Raw genomic sequence first — 19,485 nt, 5'->3', positions numbered from 1 at the left:
TTGTATAGAGTCCTTCCCCACTGCGATCCCATTGAACCTATCCAGGGGGTCTAGCTCCGGGACTCGTGCTCTCATTGGGAGTAATACTGATTTCGTTGTGTTGATTTTCAGCCCCGAGAAGCACCCAAACGAGGCACCAAGGACAAGAAAGGGGGAGCGAGGAGCCGGGTTCTATGAGGTAGGCTAAGATGTCATCCGCAAACAGGGAAAGCTTAAATTCCACCTCACCTCTTCTAATCCCACTGATATCCGGGTGTGCTCTGACCGCTATAGCTAGCGGTTCCATCGTAAGGACGTATATCAAGGGAGAGAGTGGGCAGCCCTGGCTTGTCCCTCGGGAGAGGGGGAATGACTCTGACAACTTCCCTTTCACTTGGACCCTTGCTGTGGGGGCTCTGTAGAGTGCGGATACCCAGTTTCTAATGTGTGCCCAGAAGCCCATTTTTTGGAGGAGGAGTTCCATGTATCTCCATTCAACCCTGTCGAAGGCTTTCTCTGAATCTAAGGAGAGGACACATGCATCAAGCTCAGATTCTTGAGCGTAATGAAACAGATCTATTGTTTTATGAATGTTGTCCGACCCCTGCCTTCCCCTTATGAAACCCACCTGATCCCCATGGACCAGCTTCGGCATTATCCCTCCCATCAGCCTCCCCACCACCTTAGCCAAGATCTTTACATCTATGTTTAACAATGATATGGGGCAGTAGGAAGAACATTCTGCAGGGTTCTTACCTTCCTTGGGCAGCACTGCTATTATGGCCCCCATCATGCATTCGGGGAGAATGCCCCCCTCCAGCACGGAATTGAAAACCCTCACTAGGTGCGGGGCTAGGGTAGAGCAGAACCTTTTGTAAAAGTACACTGTGAAGCCGTCTTCCCTGGGGGAAGTTCCCACCTTCATCCCACTAATCACCTTATCTACCTCCTCCTCGGTAACCCCTCCACCATCTCCCTCATCAGGGCCGGGACTTGGAGCTCAAGAAGTCTTCTATCTGGGGGTCGCCCCCGTCATATTCTGATGAATATAATTTTTCGTAATATTGGCGGAAGGCCTCTCCTATGTGCAGAGTATCGTAACCTATTGATCCCTGGGCATTCCTCACCGCCTTCACCATTCCACTCCCTCAGCTTCCAGGCTAGGATCCTGTCCGCTTTGTCCCCTTTATCGTAATATTTTTGCTTGACCAGCTGGAGACTCCTCTCTGTTTTGTGTAGGAGGAGGTCCTTTAGCTGGAGCCCGTAGTCCTCCAGGGTGGCCACCCGGTCGCGCCCGAGGGGTTGATCCGAGGGACCCCCCGGCTGGAGTCGGACTATTTTTTCTCTCAAGGTCTTCTGCTGGGCCTCCCTCTCCCTTTTTTTCTGGGCTCCTATTTTGATGAGAACTCCTCGTAGGGTCCCTTGAAGGCGTCCCACAATGTGTGTGTGCCAACCTCCCCATTGTCATTTAGCTCAAAGAATTCCGTTATAGCATCTAACACTTCCTGAGCATGGACCTCATCCTTTAATAGGTCATTGTTACATTTCCAGCGTCCTCTGCGGTCTTTACGCCATCCCTCCGCTATGGTCACGTGGACCATGTCATGGTCCGACCAGGGGACAGGGTCGACCTATGGCCAGTGATATATGGGCAGAGGGTCTCATCCACTAGGATGTAATCTATTCTTCAATACGAGGTATGGATGGCAGAATAGTATGTAAATAAGGGGTCGTCCGTCCTGGGGGTCGGGATTGTATCCACCAGGCCCGGCTCCGAGTTAACCCTCTGGAAGATTCGTTCCATGGCTTCATCTGTGGACCTAATGCTTTGGGTTGGGGACCTACCTGCTTTCTATCTGTGGTCGGGTCCAGAACCATGTTGAAGTCCCCCCCCACCACCACCATGCCCTGCACAAATAGCTTGAGCCTGCCTCTCACCTCTTCCCAGAATTGAGCTTGGCCTTCATTCGGGCTGTATACTACTTCAAGAGTTAGGGGGGCACCCTGTAGGGAGCCTCTTACCTACAAATAGCGGCCCTCGGGGTCCTTCAGTATGGCCTCCTTTTCGAAGCCTATGTCCCTTGCTAATACGATGGCCACCCCCCCTTTTTTTGTCTTGCGGGATGCGCAGAGAACCTCTCCAATTCCCCCTCCCGCATTTTGGCTTCCTTCCCCCGTGCCCAATGTGTCTCTTGCAAGAAAAGCAGGTCCAGTTTCGCCCTCCTGAATTCTCTACAAACCAGAGACCTCTTAGTGGGGGTGTTCAGACCCCGCACATTCAGGGTACCCACTCGCAGGGCCGGCAAATTATCAGACATAATCTAGGTTTCCCTCTCTCTTGGTCAACTTCATCACATTGTTGCTCCCTTCCTGCTCCCTTTGTCTCGACTCTTGATTTCTTTCCTTCCCCTTTCCTTCCCCCTGGGTGGGCCTTAAACTTTCCCCCAACTGCCCCCGATCCCTATCCCTAAAAGAACAACCCCAACTAACTTGTGACCTCCCTCCTCCCTTCCTGGCGTCCAGCCAGTTAGTTCTGCCATTGCTGGCATTTGGCCGGACCACCAGCCTGCCCTCCTCGGCCAGGCTTTCAGTGCAATGCTTGTTTCTTTGAGCCCCCCCGCTTCGTCCCTTTGGTAGCCCCTGCTATACTTGCTGTTCAAGGGGACTCAACTTTCAGTGAAAACTCTAGAACTTCCATTCTCGATCTGCCGCTGTTCGGGTCACCCCATTCGTCAGCCCTCCGAGTCGTTGCGGGCAGCGGTGTGTTAAATTTTTAAAATTTCCTCGTGCTGGTTTTCCTTCTCCTGGTACCCAACTGGCCAGAAACGCCCACACCGACTGCCACTGGGCCAACTGGGCCCCTCCCGGGGGTCGGCTCCGTCACATAGTCCTGGAAGGCTCCCCTTATGTCCTCTTCCATGACCAGCATTGTCTGTTGGCCCATATATCCGAAGGCCAAGGAGAAGGGGTACCCCCACCTGTAGCGTACACCCTTCTCCTTTAGTAGCTGCGTTAGGGGTGGCACATTCTGCGTTTGGCCAAAGTGTAGGCGGAAAGATCTTGGAAAATTGTGATCTGAGCGTTGTTGTAGGTAATCTCCCCCACCTTCCTCGCTTCTTCCAGCACCTTTGCCTTTTCCGTGTATTAGTGGAACGGGGCCAGGACCGACCGAGGGTTCCCCGCCTTTCCCCCCACCCTGTGCACCCGGTGGAACGTGAGTTCTCTGGTCATCTCTTCTGCAAACAGGAGGGTAATAATGACTCTCACCACTCGAATTAAGTCTCTCTCCGTTTCTCCCTCCGTTTCAGGGACACCGAAAAATCTGAGGTTGTTCCTCCTTTCCCTGTTTTCATAGATCCTCGTCCCTCTTCTCCAGGGTCACTAGCCTCATACAAATTTGAACCTCCTGGGTTGCTGATGTCGACTGGTTCTTACAATAATCAGCAAAAATCCATCAATATTTATCTTTTGTAAACATTGTCCTAAAATGGTATGCAAGGCCCACACTTTCCTAACGCATAAGAGTCTTTTTTGAAAATCCCACGAAAGAATTATATACTTATATTTAGAACATTGCATAATGTATAATATATTATCATATAATATTATGTACATTAACCGTCTTCTCGATCAAGCTTGTGAAGTAAATAGACAGTAAGTGGGTGAAATAAAATGACATGCTATGAATTTTGTGAAAGTGGGTTGTTTTAGTAGGACATTTTTTCTGAAGAATGATGAAGATAGCTTAGGGAATACGTGATAATGATGATAACGCCTCTGCTGTAGGATAATGCTCCCCTCTGTCGTTCATAGAATCAATGCTTCTATGAAAGACACAGAGACGAGCATTATCCTTCACTTTCTTTATTCAAGAGGTTCAGGAAGCAAGTTTTAAACCAACTATAAAAAAAAAAATGTTGTTGAAAATGTCAAAAATTACAACATCTCATATAAAAATAAAAGATCTCACATCAATCCCTGAAAAAAACGGTAATACACTAGTCTTGTGACATCTGTCTTCACTCCTCAAATCAGCATGCATACAAATGGCCTGTTCTTCTCTGTGTCGTCTTTCTAAGCTACTTGAAAATCAAATATGCAATCAATGATATCTCAATACCTCAATCATCAAAAAGACTGTTATTGCATCTTATTCTTAGGGTCAGTATTTTAAGGATCTAGGTTTTATTGAGTTTTGCCTATGTAATGGACCTATTTCACTTATCTAGCTCTCATTTTAGAATTATGTGTGAGTGTGTGGCCCTGGGCCATGCACGTTTGATAGGCCAACTATTTTGATCCAGGGCGTGTTCCTGTCTTGTCTCAGATGACTTTGACATGCTCAGGAAAAACTATTGGAAAAAAGGGAGAACATCCTGACAACAGACTATTTCTACCAGAGGTGGTTGATTTGGGCAAACATGTTGATAGTTGATAGCTCATCCCTAGTGAGCAACAGGATGATGGATTACTCATTTGACCCCCACGGGCAGTTTCCACAAGAGTGCTTGGCTGAAGAAGAGTGGCATCTGGGTATGTTGAAACAGATGACAGAGGCAGAGACATATAAGCTAATGTTTGGTCTAAGGATTTTGGTCCCCCAAACTCCTCACATTGGACACCTTCCCTGTTGTAGCAGAATACATCAAAACCAAGGCGAGATGTTGTAAAAGGCCACACAAGTTCCTGAAAAAGGTTTGGCACAAGCCTGGTGGTCATGTCAAAATAAACTCTTGTTTGTCGCAAGGAAGCTAGCAAGGATCCCTGGCCTCGCTGGTATGGCGTCAGACATGGGAATTTCAGTGGACCCACAAGTCATGGCTGGTTGGGTGCAGAGTGCCATATGATTCTGTGGAGATGGCAAATGAATAATCTACACAGAAAGGCATAAAAACCTTCTCATCAAAACAGATTGTAAGCATGGAACGCTATCCTCTCCAGAGGCTGGTCCAGTAGTTAAAGGGCACCTATTTGTAGATCTCTTTACAAAAAAAATGGAAACATTTGCAGGCACGTATACAGCCTTCAAAAAGGAACAATTCTAAGTAATGAGAATGTTATCTATGACTCTTTCACAATGGGAATAAGATACAGGTGCCACTCATCTGGCCTTTGTATGCTGAACACTGGACACTAGTGGCAAAGGCAGAAGGTACATAACGTCTTCACAGCCAGAGGTTGAGGGGGCAGAGGTCATGGATGAAGATGACCAGCAAAGCAAAATACATGCAACTCTGTTATGGATGTCCTTAGTGCAGCACTGCATCACTAGTGGAGGGCAGGATAGCAATACTTCCATGTGCTTGGGATATATATTCAGGTGATGCTTGAATTTGGAACAGTCAGAGGCTCCCACGTAGAATTCTTCACTGGGCCAGTAAACTACTGGCATATAGCCATGTTGCACAGAAGACAAGAAGTAATGAGCAAATAAGTAGTGAAGTTGGCATTCAAATGAGCTGCGTATGCCACCTCCCACTACCCTTATGGATTTTTCAGAAATGCATTACTTGTAAAGGAAAGGGTTTGGGTGAGGTTGTGATCAACCTCAGAGAGTTCAGTGGATTTGTTATATGCTCTCAGGTTATGAAAGAAGACAATCACAGCCTCAGAGACATCTTGCTTCCCAAGGATTTGTTGTATCGTTTGGATCAGAAGTGTGCTATTTGTCAATTCCAATCTTTAAACCACACATATGTGTCCTCCAGTTCCATTGGGCAGGCCAGTTCTGGGAATGTCCAACTCTGCTCATAAAGCTTTTATCAACACCAAGCTGATAAAACCAGTTGTGGCTCAGCTCAGAAACAAAGGTCTGAGGCTCAACATATACCTGGATGATATGATAATCATCTCCTAGGATGCAAATCAAGTTATAGGAACATGCAGCTATGATGATTGATTTATTACAGAGTTTGGAGTTCCTGATAATTTGGGAAAAATCATATCTCATTACCTCCCATGTGATAGAGTTTCAGGGGGTTTCAGGGGATTTCGGGGAATACAGTAGGAGCCACCCCAAAACCTCTGATATAACATTTTATTTGAATCAATAGGGTGATTTGAGCCCTCCTGGGAATAGAACAGGTGCTCGTCAGAGTTAGCAAGGGTAACCATACATTTAACATCCTTCATTGAGGATATATTTTCTAGTCCTTTACTTTACCGTGCCTTGCAGAAATTGAAGAACTTACAATTGATGTGAATTCTCACATATTCACAGCCTGTGATCCCCTCAGAAGAGATGAGAGTAGAACAACACTGGTTGCTAGGAGCACATGGAGGCCTTAAGTGCCAGAGATATTTTTGTATCTGCTACAAGGTATTAACAGAATTGGATGCGAGCATGGAAGGATGGGGAGCCAGGTGCTGCACTCTAGCCACAAGAGGGAAATGGTCCCTTCAAGAATTGCAATTGCTTTAAATTGCCAAGCATTTATGGAAGGCACCTTCAAAGTGGATGTTTCATCAAGATCAAGGTGACATTCTGCATTCTGCTCAAAATGGAAAATATGTAAGTGATGAGGAACATCAATTCTCTCAGAGGCACATTGTCATGATAAACAACAGTGAAGTTACTATGTGTGGTTATTTTTGCCAAATATGAAACAATGTTTTAACAAATTTATTTATATGCAAATAAAATATATGAATGTATATGTTCATGTTTCTTCACGTTCTGTGCTTTTTGCATAGAAAAATATGTACAGAGATTGTTTGGCTCTGCTAGCTCATCCCATGTCACTTGTAATGAAGACAGGTGTCCTATATAAGGTTGTTGAAATGGTTTACTAATGGTTTGTGTATGCTTACCTTTTTAAGGAAAAACTATCAAATCCAATATGTCTGAATACACATATGTGAATGTGCATCTCTCCATGTGTTTTACCAAACCTTTGTCCAAGTCAATAGGCAGGTTCCAGGCAAATATTGCTTGCCTTAGATAGTAAACTGCTTAAATCACAGGTATATTTATGCTGTTTACGACATCCTTTCATGGAGATTTACCATCAACTACTCAGAAAAACATTAATTGGTGCCTCTTGTTGGGCCTTGTTTCAGAATTTCTCCAGAAAAACTATTCAAGAGTGCCTCTGTAGAAACAGCAACACTGATTCTCTCTTCTTTGTTGTCCATACAGGAGTGTTCTTGTTTGGGATCCTTGCAAAGGAAGATGACCAAAAAGTACCTAGTCTCTTCAAGATGGTGGTAAGTAGAATGGATGTTGTGGCCACCTTGCCAGTCTCTTGTTTAGAAGATTCTGATGATTGTCCAGTTTGTGACTCTGATGGCATATACAACAGCCAAGAGATTTCATTATCAAGGACAGTGCTTGCCAAGGTAAAAAAGTATTACATTTTCATGAACATTCTGCTCTGTCAAAAGGTGGCTAGTAGGAAAAATGCATCCTTCTGGCACCAGTGGAAGAGGATGACCTGCGATAGTTTATCACCCAGTACTGCTCATTTGTGCATGATGAGGGATCAGTGTTATTGTCACATATAAATCTTCTTCCTCAGTCCATGCTTTGACTTGTGTGGTAGTGTCTTCCTATGGTCTACAATCAGTTGGGAAGAACATCTAGAGATGTGTTCTGTTGGAGGCACACAGGAGGACCTGGATGTCTTCCAGGTACAATATATTGCAGTCCTGGTGCTGCTAAAGTCATCTTACTTGGACCAAAAATTTATATTTTTTGCTCAAAAGAGTTGGAGATAAGGAAAGATGAGTTGGTTCTCACATTAGCTTGCAGATGTGAGTACAGCAGAGAGGGATTTTACATTGTCTTTGCAGATGTACCTAAACCTGTAGTAGAATTGCCTTGCTATTTTTCAGTTTTTATAACCAGGATTACTACACCTGCTATAATGATAAGCAAAGGTTAAATGTCAGTGCCAAGCATTGACAGGAAGTCAAGTAGGCCTGCTCCTTTATTGAATACAGTGTGCATGACCAGGGATGTCATTTCACCAAAATGACAGGGGTAGCGGAAGTGACATAACACACTTTGACCTATGATAACATGACAGAGAGTGATGTCATTTGACCCCCCACCTCGAAGTGACATCATGGGAAGCAATGGAACACAATCTTTCACCCCTTCACAAAACAGGAAGTGACATCACATATTGTTCCTAAGTACATTATGAAAAATATGCTTGCAATAGCACTATAATGTTATATACATTTCATACAAGAATGGATCACCATATGCATCATTAATATCAGAGTGACTAGGCCCATATTACCAAATTACTGTGAATGCAAGCAGATGTCCAAGGCCAAATGATGATGATGTTTTAATATATAGCACTTATGCGTAAGCGCTTTACATTGAACAAATACACATACAATATCACCCAACCTGTGTTGTTGGTACTCATTTATCGACATCAGAAGGGTGAAAGTCTGAGTTGAGGTGTTTGAGAACAGGCTAAATCAGCGAACCACCCCCTGAAGTGTGCCTGGAAATAAGCCTGTATCAGTCTAGCAATTATTGGATAGAATTCCAGAAAGACAAATTATTTGTTATTCCTATTCTTTCTAATTTAGTTCACTGCTCAAGGTGTTACACTTTTGGAACCCCCTGTTTTTTTAAGAGGCTACTCCAAAAATAAAGAGCCACATGACACTGGTCACAGCCCAGGAGTTTACATTTAAAAACATTTTAAAATAAATTTACATTTTATTTCTAGGGGTAGCAAAGGACACCTCCGGGGTTGCAACTGTGACCCCTGGTGACCCCCAAATGGCATCCCTGTCCATGACTCAATGTGTTGCTGTTCCAAGAACTGAAGTGATTCCAGGCAAGGTAGATCTTCCAGGATTGACTTGTGCCATCTAACTAGGTTGGAGTGCTCTCCAGAAGAGATTTTCTCAGGTACCTCACTTTCTCAGCTGGGATTTGAAATGTCTAAATTGTGCTGCCAAATGTTGCTTTGTAGTCCTTGATGTGTGCCAACCTCAGCTACAGTAATGGGACCTGGGGATGACTGATATTTTGGATTCAGGCAATTGAAGGTGCACTGGTTCAGCATGCAGTGCTGACTACATGGTTGACGGTGATCAGGTTACCAATTCTCACAGGCACACACCGAATTTTGTAGTGAATTGGACAAAGTAGACACCATTGAGTAGCAAGTAAGAGCTGCTCACAAATTGGTCAACCCTTATGCACTCATTTTGCTGACCAAAGAAGTTGAGGACAGTTCACAGAGATGTATTCATGTGATGATTAGGCACTTAACCTCGAGGGGACAAAAACATTTTAAAGGGCATACTGGCTGATGCCTGAATCCACCTGTGCCTCATAGGCATATGTGTAGGGAATTGCATAGGAAGTCGTTAGCCAGTGTTTCACTACTTGATGTAGGATGTCCCAGGATTGTACTGCATGTCAAAACAGAGTGATCGTTTGTACTACTGGAATGTTCAAGCACTTTTCATCTGCCTTTTAACTAACATTTCTCCCTTGTCTCTGACATGCTTCTATCCCTAATCATCTCTGGCTCCACTCTAGCACTTCATCCATCATGGTCACAACCCTAACACAGCTGGCCATGCCAACTATCTGCACTTAAAAATGTCTAATTTTGATTGTCCTTAATCCTTGTAAGGCCACCCATGTATTGTCCTCAGTGTTAGGCAGAATCATATGCAGTACCCTTTGGTAACACCACACACAATTAAGACTACAAGTGCAAGTACAAATTCACCTTTGGTACAAGCCTGTACCACACAGTAAAGTGGTAGTGATGGCTGAGCAGCCAGACTTATCTCAAGAGTAAAGTGAGAAGTAGCAGAAGCTACACAAAGGACAGCAATGACTATGGTTCAAGCAAACACTGAATCAAGGTTTCTGAGTAAAAGAATATGCATTTATTTACACATCTGTTGTAAAACAATTCACTAAGTAAAGCAGCAGAAAAAATAATCACAGTCTTAATACACTACACCACACCCAATGAATTCTGGACAAGTTAAGCTCAATATGAAGTGTGAGCAAAATGGCACTCCAGCAATTTAAAAAGGGAGGGAAAGACAAGGTTATACAAAATTAGGCAGCACCAACAAGTGAATAGTCAGGCAATCTAGTAAAGGCTCACTACAATGATGATTCAAATCAATAGGCCTGGGCCAATGTTAATGGGTCACAGTCTTTGATCAGGATCACACAGTTCAGGGTAGTTTGCAGTTAAGTCTTTGCCAAGAGCTCGAAAAGAAGTTGGTCAGAGCTAAAGTTACTTAAAAGAGTAGAGAAGGACAAGCCCTTGGCTTGGAGAAAGATTTCAAACACTTTCACCGCAGTCAGACGGAACGAAGACCAGATTTCAGACTGACATGAAGGAGGAAGACTGGATGGTCCTGCACTCCTAAGGAAGAAACCAGCAGCAGAGCACAGCAACAAATAAAAGGTGCATTCCTTGAAAACCAAACAGGGTCTGAGCATCCTGGCTATCCGGTTCACTGCAGCTGTGCACAGCAAATTCGACCAGGAGAAGGAGGCCATGCTTGGAATTTAGTGAACTGGTTGGTCCCACCAGCTCAGGGGAAGAAGATTCCTTGCAGATCTTCTCTGTCATCGAAGTTTGGAGATTCGGACCCGCAGCAGGGCTTCACTGGGATGTTCAGTCGTGGTAGTGGTCCTCTTCCTTCAGCTTCTCTTTGGTTCTCTCGATCCAGTGGCGACTCTGCCTCCCTAGTCCCACAGACCTGCTTTTTATGCAGTTTTTCCCCATTCACACAGCCTGGCTGTCAATCACACAGCAGGGTGGCTGTTCTGGCCGGACAGTCACCTAGACAATCATACAGGAGTGCGACTTGGGTTACAAAGGGAACCCGTGGCAGGGGTCCTACAACCCCTCCCTCACATCCTGCCCTACCCAGACATTAAGGCACCTAAGGACGGCGAACAAAGGAACCAAACCTGGTTTGGCGCGCAGAGTAAAACACGAGAAAGACTTTTACAAAAAGAAATGGCGAATAAACCCAGCCAGAACCAAATTAAAGTAAATGTGGTCCAGCGGGTTTAAGTTCAAGGCTACTAAGATAGCCTAAAACAGTACCAAGGCTATTTCAATAAACCTTGGTAGGAAAAATATGGTAGATACCATTGCCACCAGCCAAATCTTAATGAAAGTGGAACAAAATAATGTTCCATGAGGGACAGACAAAAAGGGATAACTATTAACCCTTTCCAGCACTCTATGTAAGATAGTTTGTACTGGGTCTGTGGTTTTAAAAAGACTAATAAAGTCAATGGCAATTTTACATGTTCTGGGAGACAGTAGTCAGTCTCAGAAAATGGAGTTTAGAGTGGGAAGTCTGAACAAGACAACCCTGTGTTACTGCACTAAAGGTGTTGTGTGACACATAGTAAAACAATGATGACTATGGAGTGGGTGAGTCTCCACAGTTTATGAACACACACATGTAAAACACTCAGCAAGGCACATGTAAGAGTGGGAAAAAAGTCTCACACTCTTAGCAGGTGAAAAAACGTAATTCTAGAAATCCAGAAAATCTGCTGAGGGACTCATTAGGTAAGGGAAATTAGCCATTCTGGAGAATTCTCCCTAGTTACTAGATCTCACCCCATTGTAAGAAACGCACTGCTTCCCATCAAATCTGATTTCTCATCTATGTACATTCTTATGTGATCAAACAAACATTGTTTCTTTGCTGTATATACATTAACTAATGAATTAATTAAATGGTGTCCGTTAGGACCTTATTTCTTGCTTGTGTACACAAATCATGCTCCGTAAATTGAATGATAAAGTCAGTGAGTTCCAATCTGGAGTACCCCTTAAGAGTGTTTCTAGCAAGGCAGTCACTTTTGAAAGATATGCAGAAGCATGTTGGTCATTTCTTCTTGTATATAGATTAATGGTGCAGTGTGCCAACCATAATTAAAATGACATCTATAAGCAAGTCGATGCTTTGTTTTAGTAGCTCATTGAAGGTGTAATAGCATAGAAACCTCTCTATAATGCATGATTTTCTAGACACTGAATATCTGAGACAGCATCCTGCAAGGAATTTTAGGACTTAGCCTGTTTCCTGGAGCACTTATGTCTAGGCTTCCATAGTGTAGCTTGTTGTGTGATTGAAGTCCAATTGGTGGATGAAGACTTTGGACCAGGTTGACAAAAAAAATCCATACATGAAAGGAGCACAGAAAATTTGCTCATTTCATTTGCGCTCTTGTTTTGAAATGTTCAGGTCACCTTTTTCAAAAAGGTGATCTGAGTATTGCAGCAGGAGCTGGACAGTGGTGCAAAGAGGCGTTGGCCATCGTCCTTGGATACATTAGTTTTGGGCCTATGAAAGGCTCCCAGCAACCATGTGGTTGCTGGTAGTGCATGTCAAAGATCAAGTGATCAGGAAAAAAAAGCATTTCCATCCCTGTTGTGATTCAATTCAAAGCTAAAAAGAAAGCCAAATCTCCATCCTTTTGGTGTGGTGTGCAAAGACTGGAGATGGTTGATCGCTTCATTTATTTGGGCTTGCCAGTATTTGATAATCTGGCCAAATCAGCCATGAGGGAATATATATATTTAAAGAAATCCTCTGAATTTGTGAATCAGATCAACAAGGTTGATGGCAAATATGGCAAATGTTCAATTATTCCGGCTCTAAGATTCTATGAGGGGAAAATTAGCCCCAAAATTACTTATGGCATAGAATTCTATGACATGACTATTTTACAGTATTTTCCAATAATTGAAGGGCATATTTGGCAAAGGGTATTACAAGGGCCATAATCGATCCCTATCGCTGTAATTAGATATAAATTTGGGATTTGGTCGCTAAGAAGCAGGGGAATATGGACAATCATAAATGTATTATTCCAAATTCTGAAAGAAGAAGAAGGTACTCTTTACCGGGACCTAAATGAGGTGATGAATTCTGGTGTAAAGCAGAGAGGTTTGTGTTTGCTGAAATCTCTGTATGTATTTTGTGACAGAATGCTATTGGATATTGGGTTGAGTCATGAAGAGCTATTAATTCATCTAAAAAGCACTAAAAAGTATCTAGGTACCTGGGACTGGTATTCTGCCATAGAAAAAGTGCATTGTTATTCTTCATTGTTTTATCTGTCAGGAGCACATAAGAACGTGGGAACCTTGGCCCCTTGTTTCCATTTATTTGAGTAGAATTGTGAGGAGTAATTTCTTAAAATTTAGCTGGAACTTAATTCCATCAAAATAATTCTCCTCAGATACAATAAAATAGATTGAGACGAAAAGATCTGTAGTGCCTTCAAGACGGCAGACATTTTGGAAACCACTAAACATCTGGTAGTAGAGTGTCCTCAGCTGCAATCAATCAGAATAAAATACTTCCAACACTTTTTCCATAGTTTGGAATGGGTTGATCTCCAATATTTCTGGGGCAGATGTTTGGTGGCAATGTAACCTCTGACATGATTGCAGTGGTTGGTTTCCTGAGGTCCATTAATTTGTTAGATAGTTGTTATGTATAGGTGTTGCTCTTTACGAAAGACAGGGCTCTGGCCAGGTTGCAGTATTGAATTTTGATGGTATGAATATGAAAGGTCATCATTTTATACACTTAGATATTTACATGAAATTGTATATTTTATGTGATATATATTTATGTTATATTTTATGCATATATAGTTTTAAGTGGCTGCAAAATTACCTGAATGTGTAATCTTTCTTGTATTAACTACTTTGGTTCATGTGGTATAAAATGTTAAAGATTAATTTGTTTTAAGCAAATAACCATAAAAAAAAGAATCTAGCATGATTCAAAAAGCTGTTAACTCATTGGTTATTTAGCTGAATAAAGTTACGATGCTTGGACAGTGTATGTTATGTCTGTATCAACATAAGAAATGCAAGAATTGTTACATGGAAGGATGTGTAATTGGCAATGTATTAAATGTATACAGCATTTATTGTTATTTGTTTGATATTCATTTTGATTGCAATTTCTAATGTATGGTTTGTGAAGGCACCTCTCCACAAACAGCCACACCTCCCAAGCCTGATGATCTCAGTCTCACCGAGTAGACACACAGGGGCATTTGCCAGACAGACCTATAGGTAAATCACAAATCAAAAACAGGTTTAAAAAACAAAATCTGTTTGGCCTTAAGCCCAGGCTCCTCCTATATTTCAGGTTGGCTCACTTCTGAACTTTAGGTAGCCCGGTAGAGACAATGCAAATGCCGTTAGTATATGTTAACTGATGGTTAAGGTGAGAGCAGATTAAGGACATAGCTTCTGTGGTTGTACACTGTTGATCATGTCTTTTAGTCAGTCTTCATCAGGTCTGTGTAAAGGGTGTGATATACAGAATATCAAGAAACCTGTAATCTCCAACTGCTGATAGGCGGGCAGGTTTAACCAAAATGAATGTACTTTTTCACCTATGGTGTTTGACATGTGCACCTCTCTGTTCAGGACCACCTCAAGAACAGAAATGAATCACACATTAGATCAGCTAAGTTACGCAGGGTAGAATCGAAGGTGTGCAGCAGGTCTGGCACAACAGTGGTGTGCAGGCTGCAGTCGGGAGTGTGCAGGTTAGGGCTTTTTTATGACCAGTGTGGTTACAGGTTTACAGCATGTATTGTTTTGTGTGCAGGTCACGGATGAGGGTAAGCAGGGAATAGGCATGAGTTTATGGAAAAAGATTGATGGTGTACAGAGCAGAGATATGGGTGTGCCTTGACTGATTGAGGTAGCTTGCTGTGACTGTGGTCATGATGTTGGCGGCCTGAGTAAAAACATGATGGATGGCTCAGAGCTAATTTTTCAGCACCATTATATTTTGTATTCTCTGATGTTCACACAGGATCTGTCAATGCTGTTCTAAGGATCTCAGAAATCAAGGAGATCTTTTGAAACATTGAAGTGTAACTAGATGATTGGACTGCTAAATTCTACAGAGATGAGTTCATGGACACTGCAATTCAGCCAGATGGAAGATTATAATTGGCCCGCCTGTGTGACAGATGCAACATACATGCTGCAATGCTGCATAATATGACAGAGTGGCAGGTTCATCTCTGTCAAAGTGTGAAAGCAGTGTACTCCTGGTAGCACTGTAGTGTGGAGACCGAGTTGGTGCTCACAGCAATAGCTGCTTAGCAATTAAGCTGCAACTGTCGGCATGGTAACATGTGTCCTAGGAGCAAAGTAAATAAGCTAAATTAAATCTACTTTATGGAAATCAAGTTTGAAAAGGATACAAGCTATTATCATTTTGACGGCCTAGAAACAAATACGCATAGAAATAACACAAGATTCAAAGCCATCAAGGATGTTATAGAGTTTAGGACTATCAAAATAAGGAATATCTAAACAGCCATACATAATTTTAAGCCATGAGAATGAGCTAAGTGCAAGACACTGGCCACCCATCAGCTCTAATTATTCTTACACCAGCCCCTTCACTTTTACTCATTTTATGAATGCCTACCACATAACAAGAACATTGTTTAAATGTTATAATGGTTTTGCTCACATTGTTTTGTTGTTATTATTAAATATGTGTATCATTATAATCATTGTTCCTGCATGGCATATATCCAATATGTGGGTTCACTTGAAAAATAATCAATAAAGGGTGCAGGGCAATAGCCTCCCCAAAAATGCACATACAAGTACCTAATTCAGTAACATGGGCAGATGCCACAACATGGATAGTGTGCAATCCCACTTGTATATGCAGCTCATTAAATTAGTTATCATTCATTTTGAAGCATCTAATTAGCAGTGCAGTAACCGGTATACTGCTTAGAAAACATAATTCTGTAACAACATTGTCAAGGCACTCTCCTGGTGTCCATTTTCGTTTGCGTTTTTTTTCCATCCAGTTTTGAATGTCAACTCACGCTTTTTATGCCCACAGTTTAGGTCTGTTACAACATTTTATAAATTAATCTCGACTAAGATCCTGTGTAAACATATCTACATCAATGGGAATATATATTTGTTTCGTTTTCTTTTTATTTTTTTTACTCCGGGATAATATATTGTTACTGGTGAGAAGTGGTCTCCTATGTTGGATGGTAAACTTCTGAAGAAGAAGCATTGACAGGCAGCGTCTGTTATTATCCAGAAGCATAAATGAATTCAGAGTTGGAGTTATTTCCTGACCAATGTATTATCCCTGGGCGCCCTTCGTGCTTTAGAACCATACTATATCATACCTTCTACTTCCGGGTGCTTCATGAGAATCAGGAATCCATATCTCAAGGTTGTGCTGACAGTCTCCGTCCCACCAAAGAACAGGTTGTGTGTTGTCATCACTAAAGTTTCGGTATGGAAAGAAGTCAATGGGTTCTGCTCCTCCTAAAGACATGCAAGAAGCCTCAGAATTATCATTTAAAACAATGTGAAAACACGTGAATGTAATAAGATTTATTTTAGTTTTCTGTTATACAATTTACGTACATACACAAATATATATCACATACAAAATAATCCCGTTTACAACATTAGCCTGTTTATAGTCTTAAGAGCTGAATGCGTGTGTTTAAAGGTCTTCCTGCTATTCATCATACAACTTGGTTGGTAGTCATGTCAAGAGGCAGGTTTACACAACTAACATTATCTATGGTCTGCATGCTAGAAACGCGTTTTCTCAATGTCACAATGTCATCTAACATTGTGACCCTATTTCCAAACAAGCACATCCTTTCTACGCTGACTGAGCAAGTCAGCCACCTGCTCAGATCTGTGATGCAAACAATCAAAGTGTGACTGCCATCTGCGCTCAAGTCGAATGTCCAGGTCTTCCAAACACAAAACACAAGCTTCTGTTAAAGTGCCAATGTCAATCCCTTTATTCTTTAGACACAGAGCTATGTGCACATAAACCATGGAAAATGCAGCATTGGTTGAAATAAGAAACAGCAGACAAGGACTGCCTCCTTTTGATAATGCTATATAATTCTCTGTTACAGAATCCAACTCACTTGCCCCGTTGATCAAACTGGCTTGCCTCTGGGGGCCCTTAGTACAACAGACACAATGGCTAGACATCATTTGCATGTACTTTTTCAGTCTATAACAGCAACTTACAATCTCATCAGAGTTACACCGGCCATGGTGCTGGTGTCCTGGTCCTCTTCAACTGCTTTATACAACACCTAGCTAACAAATGAGGAGTTGGAACAATTGAAACAGAAAAGAAACGCTGTGCAAGAGTAAAAAATTCCATGTAAAATAAACCATGTGGCCATAATGGAGACATATGAGAAGACTGGTTGTCTCCTTAATATTCTTAGAAGTCCACAGAAAAAAGAAAGCCTTGGGCGCTTTTCTCAATTCAAGTACTGGTCGTTATAGCCTGCAATTGCGGAACCACATTTTACAGTCTTGATCATATAATGCTTTGTGCATGTACACGTCTTTACACTGCGAAGTGCAAAGAAACACAATGCAAGCCCTGCATCACATGCAAGCATTAACATTGAAATAAGAGGACTGAAATGCACATAAGTGCCATGGTGGTGGATCCTTCCATGAAATTCAGACTTTATTTTGCAAATAATACACTGTGGAGCTCACTTTACTGAACCGTGTAATGCAGCAACAAAGACCTGTTATGTTTACTGAAGGCACCAACACCCTTATTAGCATATGTCCTCTCACCAGAAAAATGAAATTGACACCCCATAAGGGAATAAGACTAAGAGGTGAATTGCAAGAGTCAACAGACTTTATATAGAATAAATTTAGCAAGCAAAGGAATCTGCTGCCCGAGAGCGCTCTGCCAAAAATTACACGGGCAGCACCTTATAAGACAAAATGTCATCATTTGTTATATCAATCACATGCAGTCGATAATTACAATGTGGATTGGGTGGATACTAAGATGCAGCCTGCTCCATCTGCTTCCCAGTTGGTGTGATGGCATGTGGGTCTGCTGGGCTCATCTTCACAGTGAAGGTCAGGGAAGAGGAGCTACAAAACGAACTAAGCTAAACAACAGGACCAGATAATGAGTTAATAATGGCAGACATAAAAATCATTACATGGAGGTCCCTTTGAGACCACAGACTAATTTACAGACATTCCAACCACTGCATTTTTGGGGTCTCGTTGATAACTGAATCACCCTCCTATGTGCTTTCCTTGAGGAGTTTGATCTACCTGATGACTCATGATGTATGCGGACATGTGTTAGTATTAGTGGGCAAAATATTACAATACAGGATTAAGCTCACAGCAGTGGTCCGGGAATGGTCAGTACACAGGGATCAAGGGGCAAGTGTTTGTCTACATGAAAGAGAGTGGAGGGCCTGGTGAGGAGGGGGTCAAAGGGGTATGGGCAAGTTAGTGGAGATGGATGAGCACTCAGACCTGGGCCAGTTCTGGTCTCATGATCTGCAGAGAGCACATTCATTGGGAATGATACTAAACAATTGCAACAATAAATGGTTGGACTTCTGTGAGAACAAGGCTCGCACAGAGCTGGCAGAGGGTGGCGGGCTGTGGGCTCTCTGTGCGCGGCACTGGGAATGGGAGAGATGGCTTTGCAGAGGAGTGATTTTTGGGCTTATTGAAAAGATGGCGGATGTGGTTGTACAGAATGGTGTCTAGGGCTTGGGACAAGAATTACATTACTGTGCACATTTCAATGTTATATTATGAAACACTAGTGCTGGGGGGGGAGTGTCTCCCCACTTGGCCAACACATAATCTGAATACTGTAGAGGGGCACTAGGGGGGTGGCATAGGAACATCTTCTTCCCAACAGTACACATACTCATACAAAAAGTCAGGTCCACAACGCTCCATACTGGTCATTTGCAGAGCATGCACTCTCCCTTTTGATCTGCACGTTTGCACTTGAACAAGCAAATAAAGTAAATGCCTCCCATCATGCACGCATGGCAGGCAGCATTTACAATGAATCCCTATTGGGTCCGCCTGCTTTTTGCTGGTGCATAAAGCCAGTGGACCCCATTGCGATCCCAAGCATCTGGGCTAGCATGGAAATGCATGCCAGTTCAAATGCTGGAACATTTGTATAGTGGACAGAAAGGGAAGCGCCAGAAATGCAAGTTAAGGTCCACCCCTCCTCTCCGCCATACAAATGGACGAAAATAAGATGTGATGTTTATGCATGATCTATTTATGTACAGCTCAGGAGAAAATGAGCTCGGGTTGTTATTTGTATAATACATGACAGCCTGCAGAAAAGATGCAAATAGTGTTCTTATTACAGGCTCGTTGTGACATTGCTACTGACTTGTACTAAGAAAATGACATCACTAATCACTACAATCATTTATAACACTTGTTATGATGTCACAATGCCCGCTGCTGGAGCCAGCAGAGAGTGGAATTCCAAAAGTCACTGAAGCACACATTTAAAGCAATGACAAACTATTCAAATTCCTTTCTTTTGAAATATTTTTCGGCGACACTTGCACATATTAGTTGGTATGGGTTTGTTTATGGTACTATGTTAATGTTACGCATTGCTGGAGTTTAATACCTGGGATCCAGAATGTATCTG

The 19,485-nt window shown here is 42.5% G+C and overlaps 1 protein-coding gene across 1 annotated transcript in view; it reads right to left on the bottom strand.

Moving 5' to 3' along the window:
* The window catches only part of LOC138566785 (cytochrome P450 2F2-like), a 541,781-nt gene that overhangs the window by 64,531 nt on the left and 457,765 nt on the right, over window positions 1-19,485 (bottom strand). Inside the window, exon 6 of the mRNA XM_069644435.1 lies at window positions 16,166-16,307. Coding sequence (XP_069500536.1) covers window positions 16,166-16,307 — 142 coding nt within the window. The remainder of the gene's footprint in view (window positions 1-16,165; window positions 16,308-19,485) is intronic.

The sequence above is a fragment of the Ambystoma mexicanum genome, chromosome 2p (genome assembly GCF_040938575.1).
Source record: "Ambystoma mexicanum isolate Mex_15411 chromosome 2p, UKY_AmexF1_1, whole genome shotgun sequence".
NCBI classification, from domain to species: domain Eukaryota; kingdom Metazoa; phylum Chordata; class Amphibia; order Caudata; family Ambystomatidae; genus Ambystoma; species Ambystoma mexicanum.
Note: the sequence above shows the minus strand (reverse complement) of the source record. Positions and strands in the feature narration are given on the sequence as shown.